The sequence below is a fragment of the Parasteatoda tepidariorum genome, chromosome X1 (assembly GCF_043381705.1).
Source record: "Parasteatoda tepidariorum isolate YZ-2023 chromosome X1, CAS_Ptep_4.0, whole genome shotgun sequence".
Lineage (NCBI taxonomy): Eukaryota > Metazoa > Arthropoda > Arachnida > Araneae > Theridiidae > Parasteatoda > Parasteatoda tepidariorum.
Window position 1 is genome coordinate 69,383,813 of NC_092214.1, and position 18,555 is coordinate 69,402,367.

Genomic DNA, 18,555 nt, shown 5'->3' on the forward strand with positions numbered 1-18,555 from the left:
TATATGAAGAATGTGTTTTTCGAGTTATGTGTATTTGAATCTACTCAACGAAATTGTTAAATAGTCTGAATGAAACAGCTAACAAAACTATGCTACTCAGAAATTAACTTCCTTCTTTCTTTTCGCATGAAGGATTATAGCATTTTCAAAAACCGCATGAAGAAAGGCAAATGTCTTAGGCAGAATCACTTTCTTATCTGATTCCTTGTACAGTTTTTGAAGCAATGTTGTTAGAAGAGCGCTTTCACTCTTAGTAATGGGAAACTCTTCTCAAAAGAATCATGAATCACCTAAAGAATCATGAATTTCATACGTATAAATCAAAGTTACGTAAAGAATTATGAATTTTATATATAAAGAATCAAAGTTACAGAAGGAGTAATCAGAATAAAATTAGACTTAACGTCTGGGTAACAATATTCTGACATAGGATATTACACGAAGAATATCATTCTCGGGTTGTGAATCTACTCAACGAAATTGTTAAACAGTTTGAATGAAACAGTGAACAGAACAATGACATCCAGAAATTAACTTTCTTTTATCTTTTCGTGTGAGGAATTAAAACATTTTCGAAAGCCGCATGAAGTAAGCCAAACGTCATATAAAGCAAGACCACTTTCTTAAATGACTCCTCACACAGTTTTTGGAACAATAGTATTAGAAGAGCACTTTCAGTTAGAGGGAATTCTTTTCAAAATCATTCAGACAAGGCAAAAAAGTTCCATAAAGAACCCTGCATTTCTTTTATTAATCATGGTGCCAACTTACTCAACATACAACAAAAGCGAACTCATTGGTTATAGAAAATTAACATCTTAAATGAATCAGAAGACAACAAGATCAAGACCTGCCATATAATTGTCTACAAAATGAGACATAATGTCTGAGAGCAATGATATTCTTATGTAGCATATTATATGAATATTATTATTTTCGGGTTATGTCTATCTGAACTACTCAAGGAAATTGCTAAATAGTTTGAATGAACTAGCTGACAAAACTATGACACCAAGTTGCCACCTTACTCAACATACAACAAAAGCGAACTCCATTGGTTATGGAAAATTAACATCTTAAATGACACAGAAGACAACAAGATCAAGACCTGCCATATCATTGTTTACAAAATGAGGCCTAATGTCTGAGAGCAATGATATTCTTATGTAGCATATTATATGAATATTATCATTTTCGGGTAGTGCATATTTGATTTACGCAAGGAATTTGTTAAATAGTTTGAATGAACTAGCTGACAAAACTGTGACATCCAGAAATTAAATTTCTTTTATCTTTTCCTACGAACAATTATAATATATTCGAAAGTCACATGGAGTAAGGCAAATGTCACAAAAAGTAAGACCACTTTCTCATACGACTCCTCTCGCAGTTTTTGAAACAATGGTGTCAGAAGAGCACTTTCACTTTTAGTAATAAGAAATTCTTTTCAGAACCATGCAGACAAAGCAAGTCAAAGTTACTTAAAGAATCATGAATTTCTTTTATATTTCAAGTTGCCACCTTAATCAACATATAACAAAAGCGAATTTATTGGTTACAGAAAATTAACATCTTAAATAACACAGAAGACAGCAAGATCAAGACCTGCCCTATCATTGTTAACAAAATGGGGCATAATGTCTGAGTATTAGTATTCAGATGTAGATGATTCATATTAAAATAAAGAAGGGAGCTACAGGGACGATGACATCACGATCTGAAACCAGTGGGTGGAGAAAGTGCTCGAACTGCTGTTTAAAACCGAAAACATGCTGCAGGTTCAGCAAGTTTTTTGGAGGTCGGCGCGTAACTCACTTTCTTCCTTTTTTCCCAGTGACCTACTATTCATGGGAAGTAAATGATTAAAGGTACTTTCGTATTCTTTGTGCTTCTCAGCTGGAAGCCTGATAACAATTCAATAGATGATTAAAATTAAAAAAATAATAATAAAGGAATTGTTCACATTTTTCTACATAGAATCTAGAAAAGGTTTGGAATTTAGCTGTAATTGAAGTTTTTTAGTTTTGTATTTACTGCTAGTTTGGGTTAAGAATCTATTTCACAGTCTAGTTAATATTTTGAAAAATTTTAATGACATTTATTGAATTTTGATTTTTATAGTTTAATAGCTAAACTATTTTAACCATGCATCCAAGCACATGATAAGCATAATTAAAATTCAGGAATTTCAAATATTTTAAGAATTTTTAAATCTCTTAATTTTTAAGAACTTAAATTTTTAAAATTAGCAATCTTTACCAATTTATAAAAGTAAAATGTTTAAAAAACATGCGTAGCAAAACTTTTTCTGTAAAGTCTTTTTTTTTAATAATCTAATTTAAAATCGTTTTGGTAAGTTTTTATAAATTGTAGGTTTATTAAATATATGCACTGCAAAAAATTTGGCATATAGTTGTCACATTTTTTGGTGTTGAGGTAGACTAAAATTTTTTATAGTGCATGTAGTCACATTTTTTATTTACTCTTTCACTGCTATAGTTTTATTTATTTATTAATTCCTTTTCTGTTTATTTTCTTACTGAAAACACATACTCTCATGTTCATTTGAATCAATTTTCGGTTTCATTGCTATAACATTTCGTTTAGAAAACGAGCACATTTTTAGTAATTTATTTGCATTAATTTTTTGTAGCAAATGTTATTTTTTCAATTTTACATAATTTTGTGCATAACTACATTTCTTTACCGAAAAATGTATTTAATTTATGTCAACACCAAAAATTGTGGCGACTATACAATAAATTTTTTTACAGCGAGCCTTTTGAAAGAAATTGTTAAAAAATATCAATTTGAAGGTTATAATAAAAAATAAATTTTATAAAAATATCTGAACAATTTCGAACTCAACAATAAAATTAAATAAGCAATGATAATGAAAAATTTAATGACAAATAGTGGGTAAACCTGTAGCATAGTATTATCTTAATTTATTATAAATTAGAATAATTTATCTCAGAATTCATAGTTCTCTTCACACTAGAAATAATAAATTATACACTTAAAATTTTGGAGCTTGTTGTAGTATGATATGTCTCAAGTTTTCTAAACTTTAATATAACTCCAAATTGAGCAATATTATCATTTAAATGAGGCCTTCCAAACTTGGTTACATGATACTTGGTTCCGTAAATTGAGCCGGAAACCCGGTTCATTTTAACTTCTTATTAATGTAGCGGTAAATATGCTCAATAATGTGGTTCAAATGCCGTTATTATGATTCAACATTGACTCGATATTTCTGAGAGTTTTGTTATGAAAAAACTTGTAAATAAAATTATTTTTAATATTCATAATATTTAATAGTTGTTTCAAAAAATTAAGGAAAGAAATATAGGCCATGAGTTCTATTATGTCTTATTTCCATGATAATGTGTATTATTTTTTACGGCTTATAATTTAATTACCATGAAATTAATTCTATTAATTTTCCATTTTGTCGATTATGATACAATCAATAAAATGTGAAAAAAAAGATTAATTTAATTCAAGAACACTGTGGCAGCCAGTAAAAAATACATTTTCCAGAGTCTCTTTTATGATTAAAAAGTAGTATAGATTTGAATTTAATGAGCAAGAACATGCACATTTGGAAATATTCATCTTATTTAAAATAATACGCATAGGTAGAGCTAGTTTTTCTATGAGACGGAATCCTTAAATTGTCTAGGATGTTTATTTGTTTTTAAATTATTCGATACAAATAATTATAATATAATCGAAAATCAGTTAAATGTTGATGGCTAACTATTATCCTATAATGTGTTATAAATTTTGTAACACATTAAACCATAATATTATTCAAATGCGTAGCGATTTTTATTTGTTGCCAAGATAACTACATTATTGAGTTTCTTGAACTTTATTACACGTTACTATGATACAACCTGAACGGAAAAACGGTTCATTTTAACTCTAATTTTAGTTTCAGAGAATGTAAACGATATTATGGTTCAAGGTACCCTAGCGGCAAAATAACTTGGGCCCTCATTGGACCAACATTCATGAATCTTAGCTCAATAAGGGTTCATAGGTCCTTTATTTCCCGATATCGGCCCTATATAGAATTGCCAGATTCACCCGATATTTTACTCGTATATTTATTATCCAGCCAATATAGGCCCTATATAGGCCGAAATGGTCCCTATATAGGACCGATATTAAACACTCTAGACATATCAATATTGGTCCTTCTATTTATGTTCATATAGGACCAATATTGAGCTAAACTTGGTCCAAGGTAAAATTGTTGCTTGGGTATACTGATATTTCGATACAATTTGGTGCCGATTTTTGAAATCATACGATGAACTAACGATACATAAGTGTAAAATAAGCCAATTTAATTTATTCCATAGGTACAGAATAAAAAAAATAAAACTAGTAAGTTTAAACATTTGATTCTTAAATGTAAAGGAAATGTAAATATATTTGGAGATTCCCCGTATACAATTCAATTCAAGCTGTTGTTTAAAATCTAAAAGCTTATATTTAATGTAATTAAACTTAATAAAACCAATCATCCATAGTTTATAACGTATTCAAAAACAAATATATTTCACATAATATATTATATTGTGACTAAAATCTTCGGAGTTCTTATTCTGAAGTTCACAAAAATATATTTATTGGTAAACAAAAATGAATTATTATTTGAAACTTTTATTTCTATTATGTAATTGCTAATTTCGATTCCAAACTAACAAGACAGCATCAGACTTTAAGTTGAAACATTTTTTTTAAGTTGCTCTTTCTTTTTGTATTCCAAGCTGCTATTAGTGGATACTTTCAAGGTTATTTCTGCAATCTTTTTTGCTAACAATGGAACTCCTTTATCAATTAAATCTGATCTTTTCCATTAGCATTTCTAGAAAGATAAGCCTTTTCATTTGCATACCATTATTAATCAAGTAATAAAAAATTTATTGAGACTGTTAAAACTGTTGCTCTTTCAGTTATTTCTTATAGATTATATTTACTTTCATGACTTTACGAAGGTTGCAAATAATCGTTGTAACAGTTGAAGGACTATACTTTATTTCAAGTTTTATGGTTTACTTAGCTTTTAAGTTTGACCTCTTTCTTTAGGTCTCCATTTATCAAAGAAGACGTTTTATAGTAATGATTTTGGCATTTATATAGTTTACTTCATAGTTTTACTAGAACTTTATAGTAAAGGTGTTTTAATTTTTTACTTTGGAACCTTGGAAGTACAGTGTTTTAACGGTTGCTTTAAACAAAGATTCAATCAGTTATTTTTTTCAACCTATTAAAATTTCCTGCGCAATAGCTATTGTCTTACTTGGGAAGGGTCAAAATTTAAGATTTCTGAAGGATAAAATGTAAAGCGATTAATAACTTTTTTTATTGTGATTGAACTCATTGTTTAAACTAGTTTAAAATTGGATAAAAATATTAATGATAATACTCTATGATTCAATCATTATTCTTTAGTCTGCTTAATATGTCTCCATATAGCAAACTTGTAATAAAAATAATATGCATGAATTATAATACATTAAATGGCAAAGTGATTTAAATTTTTTTACTGTGATTAAGTACATTGATTAAACTAGTTTAAACTACGTCAAATAAAAATATTGCTTAAACTCTGCCAAAAGTATTAATGAATAGACAACTTCCCCATGATTCAATCATTATTCTTCGTTCATTTTCAAATATCTCAATATAAAAAATCAATCAAAAAATTACATTTGAGTTATAATCAAAATTATTTAAATTTTTTTGTTTGCNAAATAAAAATATTGCTTAAACTCTGCCAAAAGTATTAATGAATAGACAACTTCCCTATGATTCAATCATTATTCTTCGTTCATTTTCAAATATCTCAATATAAAAAATCAATAAAAAAATTACATTTGAGTTATAATCAAAATTATTTAATTTTTTTTTTTGTTTGCTGTTAAGCACACTGTTTAAACTAGTACAAGCATTTCCAAAAAACGTAAAGTATTAAATATTAAATTTTGTTAAAAATGTAATTGAATTATTATACTTTTATTGATACATCTTTCCTTGTGATAGGTAATAAGGGAAGAGAAGGGAAGTCAAAGGTGTAAAACACGTTTCACGTATTTTATTTCATTACAAATACTCTTACATTCAAGAAAAACATTACAAAATAAAATATTTTGGGAATCCTACCAGTTAGAATTTTTTTATTTATAAGATATCAGTTTTCTATTTAGAACCTAACAAATTTATAATTTCTTACAAATATTTTTCAAAAGTGAACTGTACAGTATTTTAATTTTGAGCTTCTCTTCCTTTAAAAATAATATGAAAAACAAAATATGTTGCCAAAGAGACTAACTTCCGTTTTTCTTTTTGTCGATAGTTCTAGAAACAACCAATCAATGTTGCCAATTTTATCAATGTAGAGCATGAAACTAGTTTAACTACTTTCTCTGCTTCTTAGCGTCCGTGAAAGTGTTTTGCTAATAAATAATTGATCGATATTTTCTTTTTACACAAATTTCCACAACTGAAAGAATATTGTTTAAAAAAAAACATTTGATTTATTATTTATTAGCATTTTAAGCTTCTTAAGAATGCAAATTTAAATTATGTAGTGTCCGATTAAAGATTTAAAAAGGACTGTACACTATTATATAAATATGTTTAGCTTTGCAACATAATATCAGATTGAAGCTTGTTAAACCATAGTGACACTCCTCAAAAATAAGACATTGAACATATTACAAAATGTAGATCTCTTATAAATCGGTTCAACGTTGAAGCATAACATTGATTTGGAGCTTCTTGATTCATCGAGGCGCTTCTTTAAAGATGAGGCATTAAATATATTACATAATGTACACTCTTAGAAAAATCGGTCCAACGATGAACCATAATATTGTGTAAATTTGTTGCATCATTGAAGCGATAATTCAAATGAACCATGAAGCTGTACAAAATGAACCATATTCCCGTGTTATCCTGTATAAAATGCACGATAATTTGGTCCAACGATATTATATTTCAAGCTTCGAAATACGCTTGAACGAATCAACATGCTTCGAAATATCTAACATTCTAAACACATGAGAACTAGAAGTTTTACTATCTATAAAATTTCAGAAAGTTTCTTCATTAAATTTGCACATTTTAGCCTACATTTATGTTAATTATGTTGATCTAAAAATGGAATTATTTAATTGCATGATAGCTATTAACTATACGGTTAGAAATTTACAAACGTGTTGAACCATAACGTGGTTCAAATTTTCTGCAACCTGAATAGATTGTTAATTGAACCATATTATCTTATTCCTTGAATTGAATTACCCATCAATATGGCTCAGTTTGAACGGAAATACGATTTACTTTCACTCCTTACTAAGGTTGAAACTATGTAGTTCACATATCAGCTGCATATTACAACCATATATGTTCGAGGAGCTGATATTATGTTATATATTGAACAGATTTTTCTGAGTTCTTACTTCAATGTTCCTTTAATTTGATATTTGCGTTTGAGGGTCATATTTGAAATCTAAAGGTACTAAGGCGCTGGCCTTTTCTGTGTTTTGGTATATTCGGCTGCGATTGTACACGAAGAAAAAAATGCTGGTAAAATTATCGTACTGTTTGGTAATGCCATTTCTGGTAAAAAAAAAATTTGCTTAATCAAACCAAACTATATTGTATTTAAACCATTTCATTTAGTAATTTTTCTATTTGTTATGGTAACTGATAATAGGATATTTGGATTTCGAAATTATAGTTCTTATTACCAGATATTTAATACAAATACAAAATTGAAAAGTAAACTTAACGCGAAATAAATGGTTTTTAAGCCACGCTTTAAGGCAGTACTCCCCGAACTTTTTATCACCGCGAACTGGTGAACTTTTGATAATTTTAACGGCGGCTCACTGAGGAAAGGGGGGGGGAGAGGCCTTGACTGTTTTTCTATTAGGTTGTTTTGCTTTAATTTTAATTTAATTATATTTAAACATGCCTTCAAATAAAATACAATTTGATGCGTGATATTAGTGCGGCTTTAGGGGACGTTTCTTAGCTTTCGGTTAACTTTTCGTCTATTTAAAGTAATACAAACCCGACAGAAAAACATCATTATAAATGAACTGGAAATAATTTAATGTAATAATTAGTCATAATTAGTCAGTCAGAATAATAATTAGTCAGCCTGGTACCATTTGATTCACGAATCGGTACCTGTTCGAGTCCCAGGAATGGAAGACTACTGCTCTAAGGTGTTTTGATAAAATTATAACATCTATTGCCAAACATCATGGTAATAAAACCATATTTTATTGTTAATTTTACCAAAATCCTTACCAGAGTTCTTCCGTAAAAGTTGCCAAGCTTTTTGGTGTTTCCATAGAGCAAAACACACTGTAAATTTTTCCATATTCTGATAGTTATGACTATATTTTTTTCTCAGTGCATTCAAATTCCATATTGAAACACGTGTTATCAATGTAGAGTAATAGGGCACTGTGAAAGAAGGTTCTCTATAAGTAGAACCATCATCAGTGAGAAAATATTAAGTGATTTCCATGTTCAAGAATAATTGATTTCATCACTTGAACCGGAAACCTATTAGTGATGCAAGAATAAAGTCCATCCTTGAAAAAAAAAAAACAAAAAAAACATTGTTCGATATTGTTAAGAACTTGAAACTTGATTATGCTGTTTCTTCATCCGTATCAAGGGCGTTTTTAGAACAATATTGTTTTCGTAATCTTAATTAATTCTGACCCGATACACCTTAATCTTAATTGCTAAAAGGTTAATCGTTACTTCATATGTTTTACAATTAATATATTTAAGCGAAGTTGCCATTTAATGAAAGAAGGCGCTTAACCTATTAATGAATGCTGTAAGGTTTTATTGTTATAGAGGTGAATTGTATGATCAAGACTTGAACTTGTTTAAAAATATAAGGTGAGGGAGATTTAAAATTTAATTAAACAACCTCAAAATTTGAATTCAATAATTTTTTGCCACTTTCCTAAGTCTTATCCTTGATCACTTAAATGTAACTTTTAAAATTGATTAAAATTTGAAAAAGATGAAAACATTGTCTTGACACTATATGAAGCTTTCCATAAAATATTTAAACGAAATTGGATCCCTTGCGATTCGTTAATGAAAGAAGGCGTTTAACCAATTAGTGAATGATATAAGGTTTGTTGTTATAGAGATGAATTGTATAAACAAGACTTGAGTTTGTTTACAAATATAAAGTGAGAGGTCTTAAAATTAAATTTAACAGCCTCAAAATTTGAATTCAATAATTTTTTTGCTATTTCATAAGTCCTGTCCTTGGTTACTTAAACATAATTTTTAAAATTGTTTGAAATTTTAAAAAGACGAAACTCGTGTGTTGACACTATATGAAGTCTTTGAAAGGAAACTTATAAACAACCACGCAAAAGCTCGTAAATTTGCTTTTAAAACAACTTTCATTGCCAAAAGTTTAGTAATTTAATCTTAGTGATAAAAAGTCTAGATGTTATTGATGTTAATTATTCTATTTAATTATTCTTTTGATGTTAATTATTCTTTTTTCCTCCATTTTATTTTGGTTATGTCAGTAAAAAATTTTAAAATGTAAAATCTGACAAAAATATTTTAAAAGAATTGCGATTTTTGCCAAACGAATAATAAAAATATACTTGCAATAATAATTTCAAAAATATTTATTATACTAAAGGAAATTATTAAATATTCTTAACATAAATTATTATTTTATTGTTATTATACGATAAAAATATTTGTTAATGAAGTGATTGGCGCTTTTAATTTTTATTCCATTAAAATCGCAGATTGAATAATGTGATTAATCCATTAAAACTATTAAGTTTTCTTATGTTTTATTTTGAATCAAATAAGTTTGGAATCAAAAGAAAGAAAAAATTCTAATCGCTTTTCCTGAATCGTATTTTTTAAATATTTTTTTAACTCACTAATTCAAAAATTCTGGTGCAGAAATTTTGTAAGTTATACACAGAGAAAAAAAGTATGGTGAGAAAAACAAAGCCAGAACATGGTAAAATTTATCGAGTTTCTAGCTCTATGGGATCCCCCAAAACCTTGGGATTTTTTAGGAAAACGTTATGGTAATGATTTTGATAAAACTAACAATAAAATTTGGTTTTATGATATGTGATAAAGTGTGGTATAAATTGGTAATTTCATCATAATACATTAAAGCATGGCGTAAAAACATTTATTCATTTAAATTTATTTTTCAATTTTGCTTTTTCTTCTAAATATGTGGTAATAAGAGCTATAATTTCGAAAACTAGAATTTCCGGTAAACCGTTACCACATAAATGGAAAAATTACCAAATGAATGTGTTAAGTACCGTATATGTATTTTTTTTAATTATTTATTTATTTATTTTTTAAAACAGATAAGCAGTTTTTTTTTCTCCTTGTACACATTACTAAGATATTAAATTTTCGAAATTGTACTTAATTGAAAAAAGATTTGCAGTTGCCCTGATTTTCCTTGCAATTTTAAAAACAATATAAAAACTAGAAAAATTAAATATCGATCGCTAATAAATAGTTTTTAAACTGCTTTGTTCGCCTATATTATTTTCCATCCATATAATCAAAATTCTAGCAAAAATTCAGCTCGCTTGGCGAGTAACATAACTGAAAACTTTTTGTTATTTTAATTTTCACAGTGACTGCCTCAGCCGTTCTGTTCGCTTTTGGATTAAGTTCAAAACTACAAGGTTACAGAAAGAATGCTTAGATGCCGTACGTGAATTGGTTGTTCATTGATTAGAAACATTTTCAGTATCCCCATCATCATTTAATAGTACTTTACTTTAATACGCGTTTTTAATTGCCTTTAAACAAGGAATTAGAATGTGAGAAAAGAGATTTTTGAAACTTGGTTTTCCAATCGACTGCAATAGTGCTAATGACATAAAATAAAATTATAAGTTCTAATTAAGAATTTCATATGGTATCGCATTCCTAAAATTTGTTATCAATGCCTAAGTATTTTAAATTGATTAAAATTTTAAATTGAATAGTTATTTTTAATTAAAACAGTTTCAAGTTAAGTTAAGCTTTTTTTTCCTAATTATTACCGGTGTAGTAAGAAATCAATATTTATTGGTATGGTTATTGGATATAATCAGTATTATTTTAAAATTATAACTATTTAGTAACAAGTATTATATTTATTTAAATTTTCAAAATTTCTTTGTTTGAATAGGGGAGATTAAAGAGAGAAGAGAAATTTTTGATAAAACTATTTTATAAATTTTTTTTTCTATACATACAAATTATTCTACATTATTTTTATATCTCAACTTGAAACCGGATGATGGTTGGTGAATTCTTTTACTGCTTCCTGCTCATACTGACCACAGTATAATTAAAAATAGTCCCAGTAGTTAGGCGAGTTTGCCGTTGGGCTAACCACGAAAAATTTTGTGGTTTTTCCTTTGATGTTACGTGGATGCCTGTCTGTTTCACTCAAAATGTCTTCCACAAAGATAAATTGGTCCTAGTTCTTGATCCAGAAGTTCTTCTAGGTTGGATTTAAAATAAAAAAAAGGCAATGGAGTTGAGCTTCAATATAGCCTGAAATCCGATATGGATCAGCAGTTCAACGTGGATGATATAATAAAGTAAAATTGATTTGTGAATGCCGAGTTTTAATACAATATAACATCAAAGTATAACATCCTTAAGTTTCGTCTTGGTTGGTTTTGAACATGATTTATCGACAATATCTTACATTGATGCCATTGCTATCTTAAAAGTAACAATAAATCTGAAGAAGAATTAAAATAAATGAGGAAGTAGTCATTATTATCCAACAGTCAGGTATTTCCTGTACAAAAGAAACAGTTTTACTTTCTTCTTCTATAAAAAGCGACATTGATTTCATCAGAATTAGTAAATCATTCGATGAAAGGTCAGTGCTCGATGACTGTAAAATTGTATCTTCAAGCAGTTTCTTCGATAAGTTGCGTGTAAACTAATGACTATTAAAGAATTTCTGTTGTTTCTATACAGAACGTAAACAGAATTCACATTTTTGACCTACATTAATTCTTGTTAAGATGATTCAAAAGTTCAACGTTCTAATTTCTCTAAAAATACACAAGAGAATCTTATATTTAAATACCAGTTTCAGTTTGCTTTCGAATAGTCAAAAACACATGTTTTTCTGTGTAGTGTCCTAAGGGAGCTTTTTATGACCTTTTTTTTTTAAAAAAAAAAAGTGCTTGGTGACTAATATAGCAATTAGCGGTCACAATTACCTAAATGACACCAACTGGTCGTTAAACAGAATGTAATTAAGATAAATTAATTCATATATTTGTAAGCGTTATAGTAGTATATCTCACTTTAAATGTCTCACATAGCATTTTATCTTTAAATATCTCACATAGCGTATTTTTTTACGCATGTGAGTTATTTATCTTGAGAAATTCCATTAGATTGCGTGACAGTACTCTCAATTCAATGCAAATTTTTTAGAAAGGAAATTTTTTTGATGAAATTTAATTTTGAAAAATTTCACTTCGTATGCATTCATTTATGGAGAAATTATATCAGTTTCTTCAGTTATTATGCTAAATTTTAGTCATTTAGTTAAAACAACCTCATATGAGAAGGTACAATGTGCTTTGAGAAAAAAAGCATGGTCAAAACTACCAGAATATGGTCAAATTTATCGTGGTACTATGGGAGCACCAAGCACAGTAATTTTTATCGAAGCGCTTTGGTACTGTTTCGTATAGTAAATGTAGAAAAACAGTACAATTTTTTCATGATTAGAGCATGGCATAAAATCTGTTTATTCAGTTAAATTTAATTTTCCGTTTTAGAATCTTATTAAATGCTTAGTAAAAAGAATTAAAATTTTGGAGACCTGAATTTCCGGTAAACCGTTACGATGATAGACGAAAATTTACCAAATAAATGGTTTAAATACAGTATATTTTGAATTTATTACCAGAATTATGTTTTTTTAAATCTTTTTTTAAACGATATACTCTGTAAAAAATTCCAGATTAAATTAAAGTAAGTACTGGCCCTCAGGTTGCCAGTACTTTTTACCGTAAAATCCATTTTTACCGAAATATGTTACGGAACAAAATCTTCGGTATACAGTACAATTTTACAGTAATAATTACCGTAGAATCACTAAATCACTCTAATTGAATAAATATTACTGAAAAAATTCGGTATAATATTTAACGGTGAAAATAGGTTTTACGATAAAATAGACTTTACGAATGACGCATCCAAAGTTTTGGTACTTTATATTGCAATTTAATCCGGAATTTTTTACAGTGTATAGGGAATTTTGCGACAGTAGTGATTTATTTATAACTGTACGTAACCGAATTCATAAGGTTAAAAACCTAAATATTAAAAAAGGTCTGTTTGAGGGTATTTGAGCAAGCTAAATGCAGTGTGTAAAATATTTTTATATCTTTTACTTTTTAAGGCCAAGCGAATATCATTCAACGCACAGAGTAAGACAATCTTAGATTATGACATTAATGACATACCTTAATGTGAGTTCCGTGTCAAAACTTAAGACAGTCTTAAAGTGAACCCCCATTGCTTTCTAAAAATTGAACTCGTTATTAACTTAGGGTTATTTAAGGGTAATAGTCTTAACTTCTTTAAGGAGGTCATGAAAATGAAACTTTAACGTGACATTGAGGTTTAAAATTTGTCCCCTGTTGATCCTGAATATAGGTCAATAAGACACTCGAATCATAATAAAATAAATTTGTTTTTTTTATAATCATTTTGAATTTTATTCAACTTTAACTCTGAAAATAAGAAATAAATGATATCGAGCCTTCTTTAAAAAACTTTTTCACGATTTAAAAAATATTGATCTGGGAACCATAAGCATTTACTGTCATGATATTTAAATCTATATTTGAACTTTTTCAAGGTTAGAAATTAATGACAAAAAATGTATAGAGTTACTATGTTGCAATTATTTCGAACGAAGTTTTGATATTTTAAAAATGCTTTCGAGGTGAATGCTTCGAAGCCATACTATAAAAAATTCCTGATCAAATTACGGTAAATGCTACAGGCACACAGGCTGCCGGTACTTTTTACCGTAAAATCCATTTTACCGGAACATGCTACGGAAAAAAAATTGATATACCGTAATTTGTACAGTAATAATTACAGTAAATACACTGAATCACTCCAATTAAATAAATATTACTGCAAAAATTACGGTATAATATTTTACCGTAAAAATGGATTGAACGGTAATGTGGAGTTTGCGGGTGGCACCCAAAATTCCAGTACTTTATACCATAATTTGATCATAAATTTTTTGCAGTGCAGTGTCTGTCATTTGATAGTGTAAATGCTATAGTTTCCCCGTCTTAAAAAAATAGACATTTAAGCAAATAAGTAAACTAAGAAATGATAATATCATTCACTAATATTTTTATAATAATATGTTGTTAACATTCAAGTTCTTGGTTTTGTCATTAAAAACTCAAATATTAATAAGTTGCCAATCTTTACCTAGCAGGAAGTTAGTAGAAATATTAGTTTGTAGAAAAAATATCAACTATTTAATCCCTCAAACATAAACTTACATACTTGAAGGTAGTTTTACAGTTGAAACAATGGGGTGTTTTCTAAGAAACAAAATATAAAAAAGTAACAAAATGACGTGGAAATACCCCTAAGGAAGTATTATATACTATGTGAAGAATTCTTAATGAGAGATGGGTATTTCAGCAGCAATTTTAATAAGAAAGAAGTGAACTATGCAAAACGTTATCATTAGTGATAAAAATAATGCTAAAAAATAAGCAAATTACAATGCAGAAAAACCAACTCATTGATATTGCGGTGACTAGGATAGCAGTGATAATGAAAAGAAATTATAAGAAATAAATAAATATTAAAATCTTATTTGTTTTTATCGTACGAGATTATAAAGTGGGATTAAATAAAGAGTAAATAATTTGTTGCTCTTTCTTTACCCAATGCTAAGGTTTATTTTTCTGATTTCTTTAAAAAATGAAATATAGACTATTTTTGATTATCACATTTAAAGAGATATTTTAAAGGGCATTTTTTTAAAAAAAATTTGTCGGTAGTCTAGAACAATGACAGTCTGAAATTAGTTCTGGAAATTCTGTTTTTTTGTGCAATTTTTAAGTTAAATATTTAAAAATAGATTCGATTTAAGTTTAATGGATAAAAAATTAAAACAAATATGGCATTTCTACCAGTTTTTTTATTTTAATTGTTGACATTAATATATTTTTATAATCACAAGATTAACTATCGATATTTAAATTCTGAAAGAATGGGATTTAAAAGTTTCTAATTATGTTATATGTCATGCTCTCTGATAACAATGGGTTTAATCGAAGATTTTAAATAAAGTTATTGCCTTCCTTAAAAATTCTTTTCATAGATTGATTATATATTCTTCTTAACATTCTCAACTAGTTTTCCTTTTTTATTATGACATTATCTTTATACATTACTTTTCTTACTTTCGTTTTAGTTTGATGGTTTTCTTTTTCTTGATTGCTTTGACTTTACTTTCCTTCTTTTTTTGAATATTTTAATTAATAACAAATAAATCATCGCTTTCTTGTCCAAACAGTTTTAAGTTTAGAAAATTCTCTCTCGCTTTCTGTAAATATATATATAAGTTAATCAATTTTTACTCAATTTACGATTAAACAACCCATATTTCATAGATAGTTTATTAGGTATACAATATAGTTTTATATTTATTTATAAAATATACTGTGCACTCATAAAAGTGAACAAAATTAATAATTAATTGGTAATATTTCGTTTTAAATATAATTGGTACTTTTTCAACAGATAGCAAAAATATTATCGATTCATATACTAATTGTGATTATATCGCTAATCTTTATTACATATGCATTGCCTAGATAGTTTATTACCGCTATAAAGATTAATTTGCATTCAGGCGTAGTAATGTAGTAAGTGAAAGTTATTAATATACCTTCGGGTAATTAGAAAGTCTTTTTGGTAAAGAGAACAAAATTGTCAGGTGCAAGAATTGGTATCAATAACCAGAGGATATGAATATTTAATTGCTGCATTAACAATAATATAGGTCATAACGTTTTGTATTTTCTTCCTCATTACGACAGTTTTTTTCAAAAACATTTTGTGTTTCATCGATAATTTAAGGGAAATCTTACATTTCCTGGAAAAGCTAATATGCTCATAGCGAATTTGTAAGGTATATTTTCGTAATAGCTTTTTCCGTGCAGATGCAAAGCAATTTAATAGACTTTTAATTGTAAATTAAGTTGGTGGCAAACTTAGCAGTTTTTATTAATCTTTCTGAAGACTTATATAAACAGAGAGCATGGCTTAAGTGCTCAAACACACGAAAATTTAAAAATTTAAAAATAGAAAAAATACTGAGTTTTTATTTTTATAAAAATATGGTTATCAATTCTCGTACAAATGATTAAAAATGTGCTTTTTTCTTCAAAATCGAAAATCTAGTTTCGTATTTTTCTCATAAGTAAAAAAAATTGTTTTTCTCTTCGAGTGAAGCTAAAACTTTGAATTCGGTTTTCATATAATTACTATTTCACGTTNAATTTATTTTTTTTAAGTTTTAAATTTTTTTTTCTTAGCTCAAAAACTATAGAAAATAACTATATGAGGTTAAATGAGTTGTTATATGATTTCAAAAAGTTTCCATTGATTGAAAGATATATTCAGCAATTGTGTTGATTTGTTATCATTTGTTTAAATTTGGTTTATTCGTAAGAAATATTGGTATGATGTAAGTTGACTATAAGAATGCTGCAAAGAAAAGCGAATAAATAGAAAACCTATTAAGAAAAATTATTAAAATAATAACCCTATAAAATCTGAATTATACTTGAAGTACTTTGAATTCTGTTTTCTTCTAGATCACTTTCATGCTTTTTTTTAAAACGACTTCCAGAAACTATAGAAAAAATTGAGTGAAAATTAGAGCCAATATTTTAGCTATATAATTTGAAATAGTTATCAGAAACTTGAAAGATATATTTTAGAATTTCCTAAATAGTTTTGTTTAAATTTTTAATTTAAATTTTTTAAAAGGGAAAGTAATAAATCTACAAGAAGAAGGGCTTATTTCATCTGATTTTTGAAAATATTTAATTTTTAGTATTAATAATTTCAATATTTGATGTGAGCTTGTCAAACTATGAAAATTGAATTTTAGTTTGGGGAAAATCCTATAAACCTAATGCTTGCGTACTATAATTTTAGTGCACTATAGTACTATACATCTTTACTTTTTGAAACCCTTACACTTTTATAATTAACAGCTGTTAACTAAATAGGATTGATGCAGAAACGATGATTAATATATATTGTTCCAATGTATATTCGGATAGATAAATCGTTATTATTGATAGATATCGCTATTATTAATAGATAAACTGCTACACAGAGAAGAAAAGTATGATCAAAACTACCAGAATATGGTAAAATTTACAGTGTTTCTAGCTGTATGGGAACACCAAAAAGCTCGGTAATTTTTACAGAAGTACTTTGGTAATATTTTTGCAAAATTAACAATGATATTTATAATAATAGTAATACAATTTTTAATACATTTTTCGTGAAATTAACAATAAAATTTAGTTTTATAATATGTGATAAAATTTGGTTAATGTGGTAATTTTATCACGATACTTTAGAGCATAGCATAAAAACCATTTATTCGGTTAAATTAACTTTTAAATTTTGAATATTTTACTAAATATTTGATAATAAGAATAATAATTTTGAAAAACAGAATTTCTGTAAACCATTTACATGTGAACAGAAAAATTATCAAATGAATGGTTAAAATACCGTACATTTTGGTTTTATTAACCCGGAGTATAAACCATACTCTGGGTTAATAAAACCAAAATGTACGTTTTTTTAACCATTCATTTGATATTTTTTTCATCATCACTCAGTACGGTAATTTTACAAATGTATTTATGTAAATTGCTATTATATTTATACACATTATTTTATCAAATATATTTATAGGTATAAAACCTATTCCAATATTTGATTTCCTCTGTATCGATTTTGTATCTTTATTCTGTAATTCCCTAAATAATTGTGTCATTTCCTCAAAACTAATAAAAATCATCTTATCTTTATAGAGTCGCAAGTTGTCACCGTAAGTAGCAGTGGTTTAGTAGCAAGCATAAACTCAGGTGGTTTACAAGGAAATATTGAATTTCTTGATGATCCAAAAGGAACAGCAATCCGGGTATTTTTAAGAGGAGGAACTTATGGAGAGAAATTCAGATGGAAAATTCATGAATTTCCATCTATACCAGGAACTGCTAATCCCTGCAGTGATGAAAAAATTGGACGAACGTTAGTATGAAATTAACATTTTGCACTCAAATTTGCAATACGCGTTTTCGAAAATATTTGTTAAACGATGAAAAATAATATGGGTATATTGAACCATAATATCGCGAAAATTTGCTGCAAACTTAA

General features: G+C 27.5%; 1 protein-coding gene across 1 annotated transcript in view; it reads left to right on the forward strand.

Annotated features, from left to right (window-relative positions):
* Window positions 1-18,555, forward strand: part of LOC107451039 (uncharacterized) — a 36,601-nt gene that overhangs the window by 14,466 nt on the left and 3,580 nt on the right. Inside the window, exon 2 of the mRNA XM_016067011.4 lies at window positions 18,210-18,429. Within this exon, the coding sequence (XP_015922497.1) occupies window positions 18,210-18,429 (220 nt within the window). The remainder of the gene's footprint in view (window positions 1-18,209; window positions 18,430-18,555) is intronic.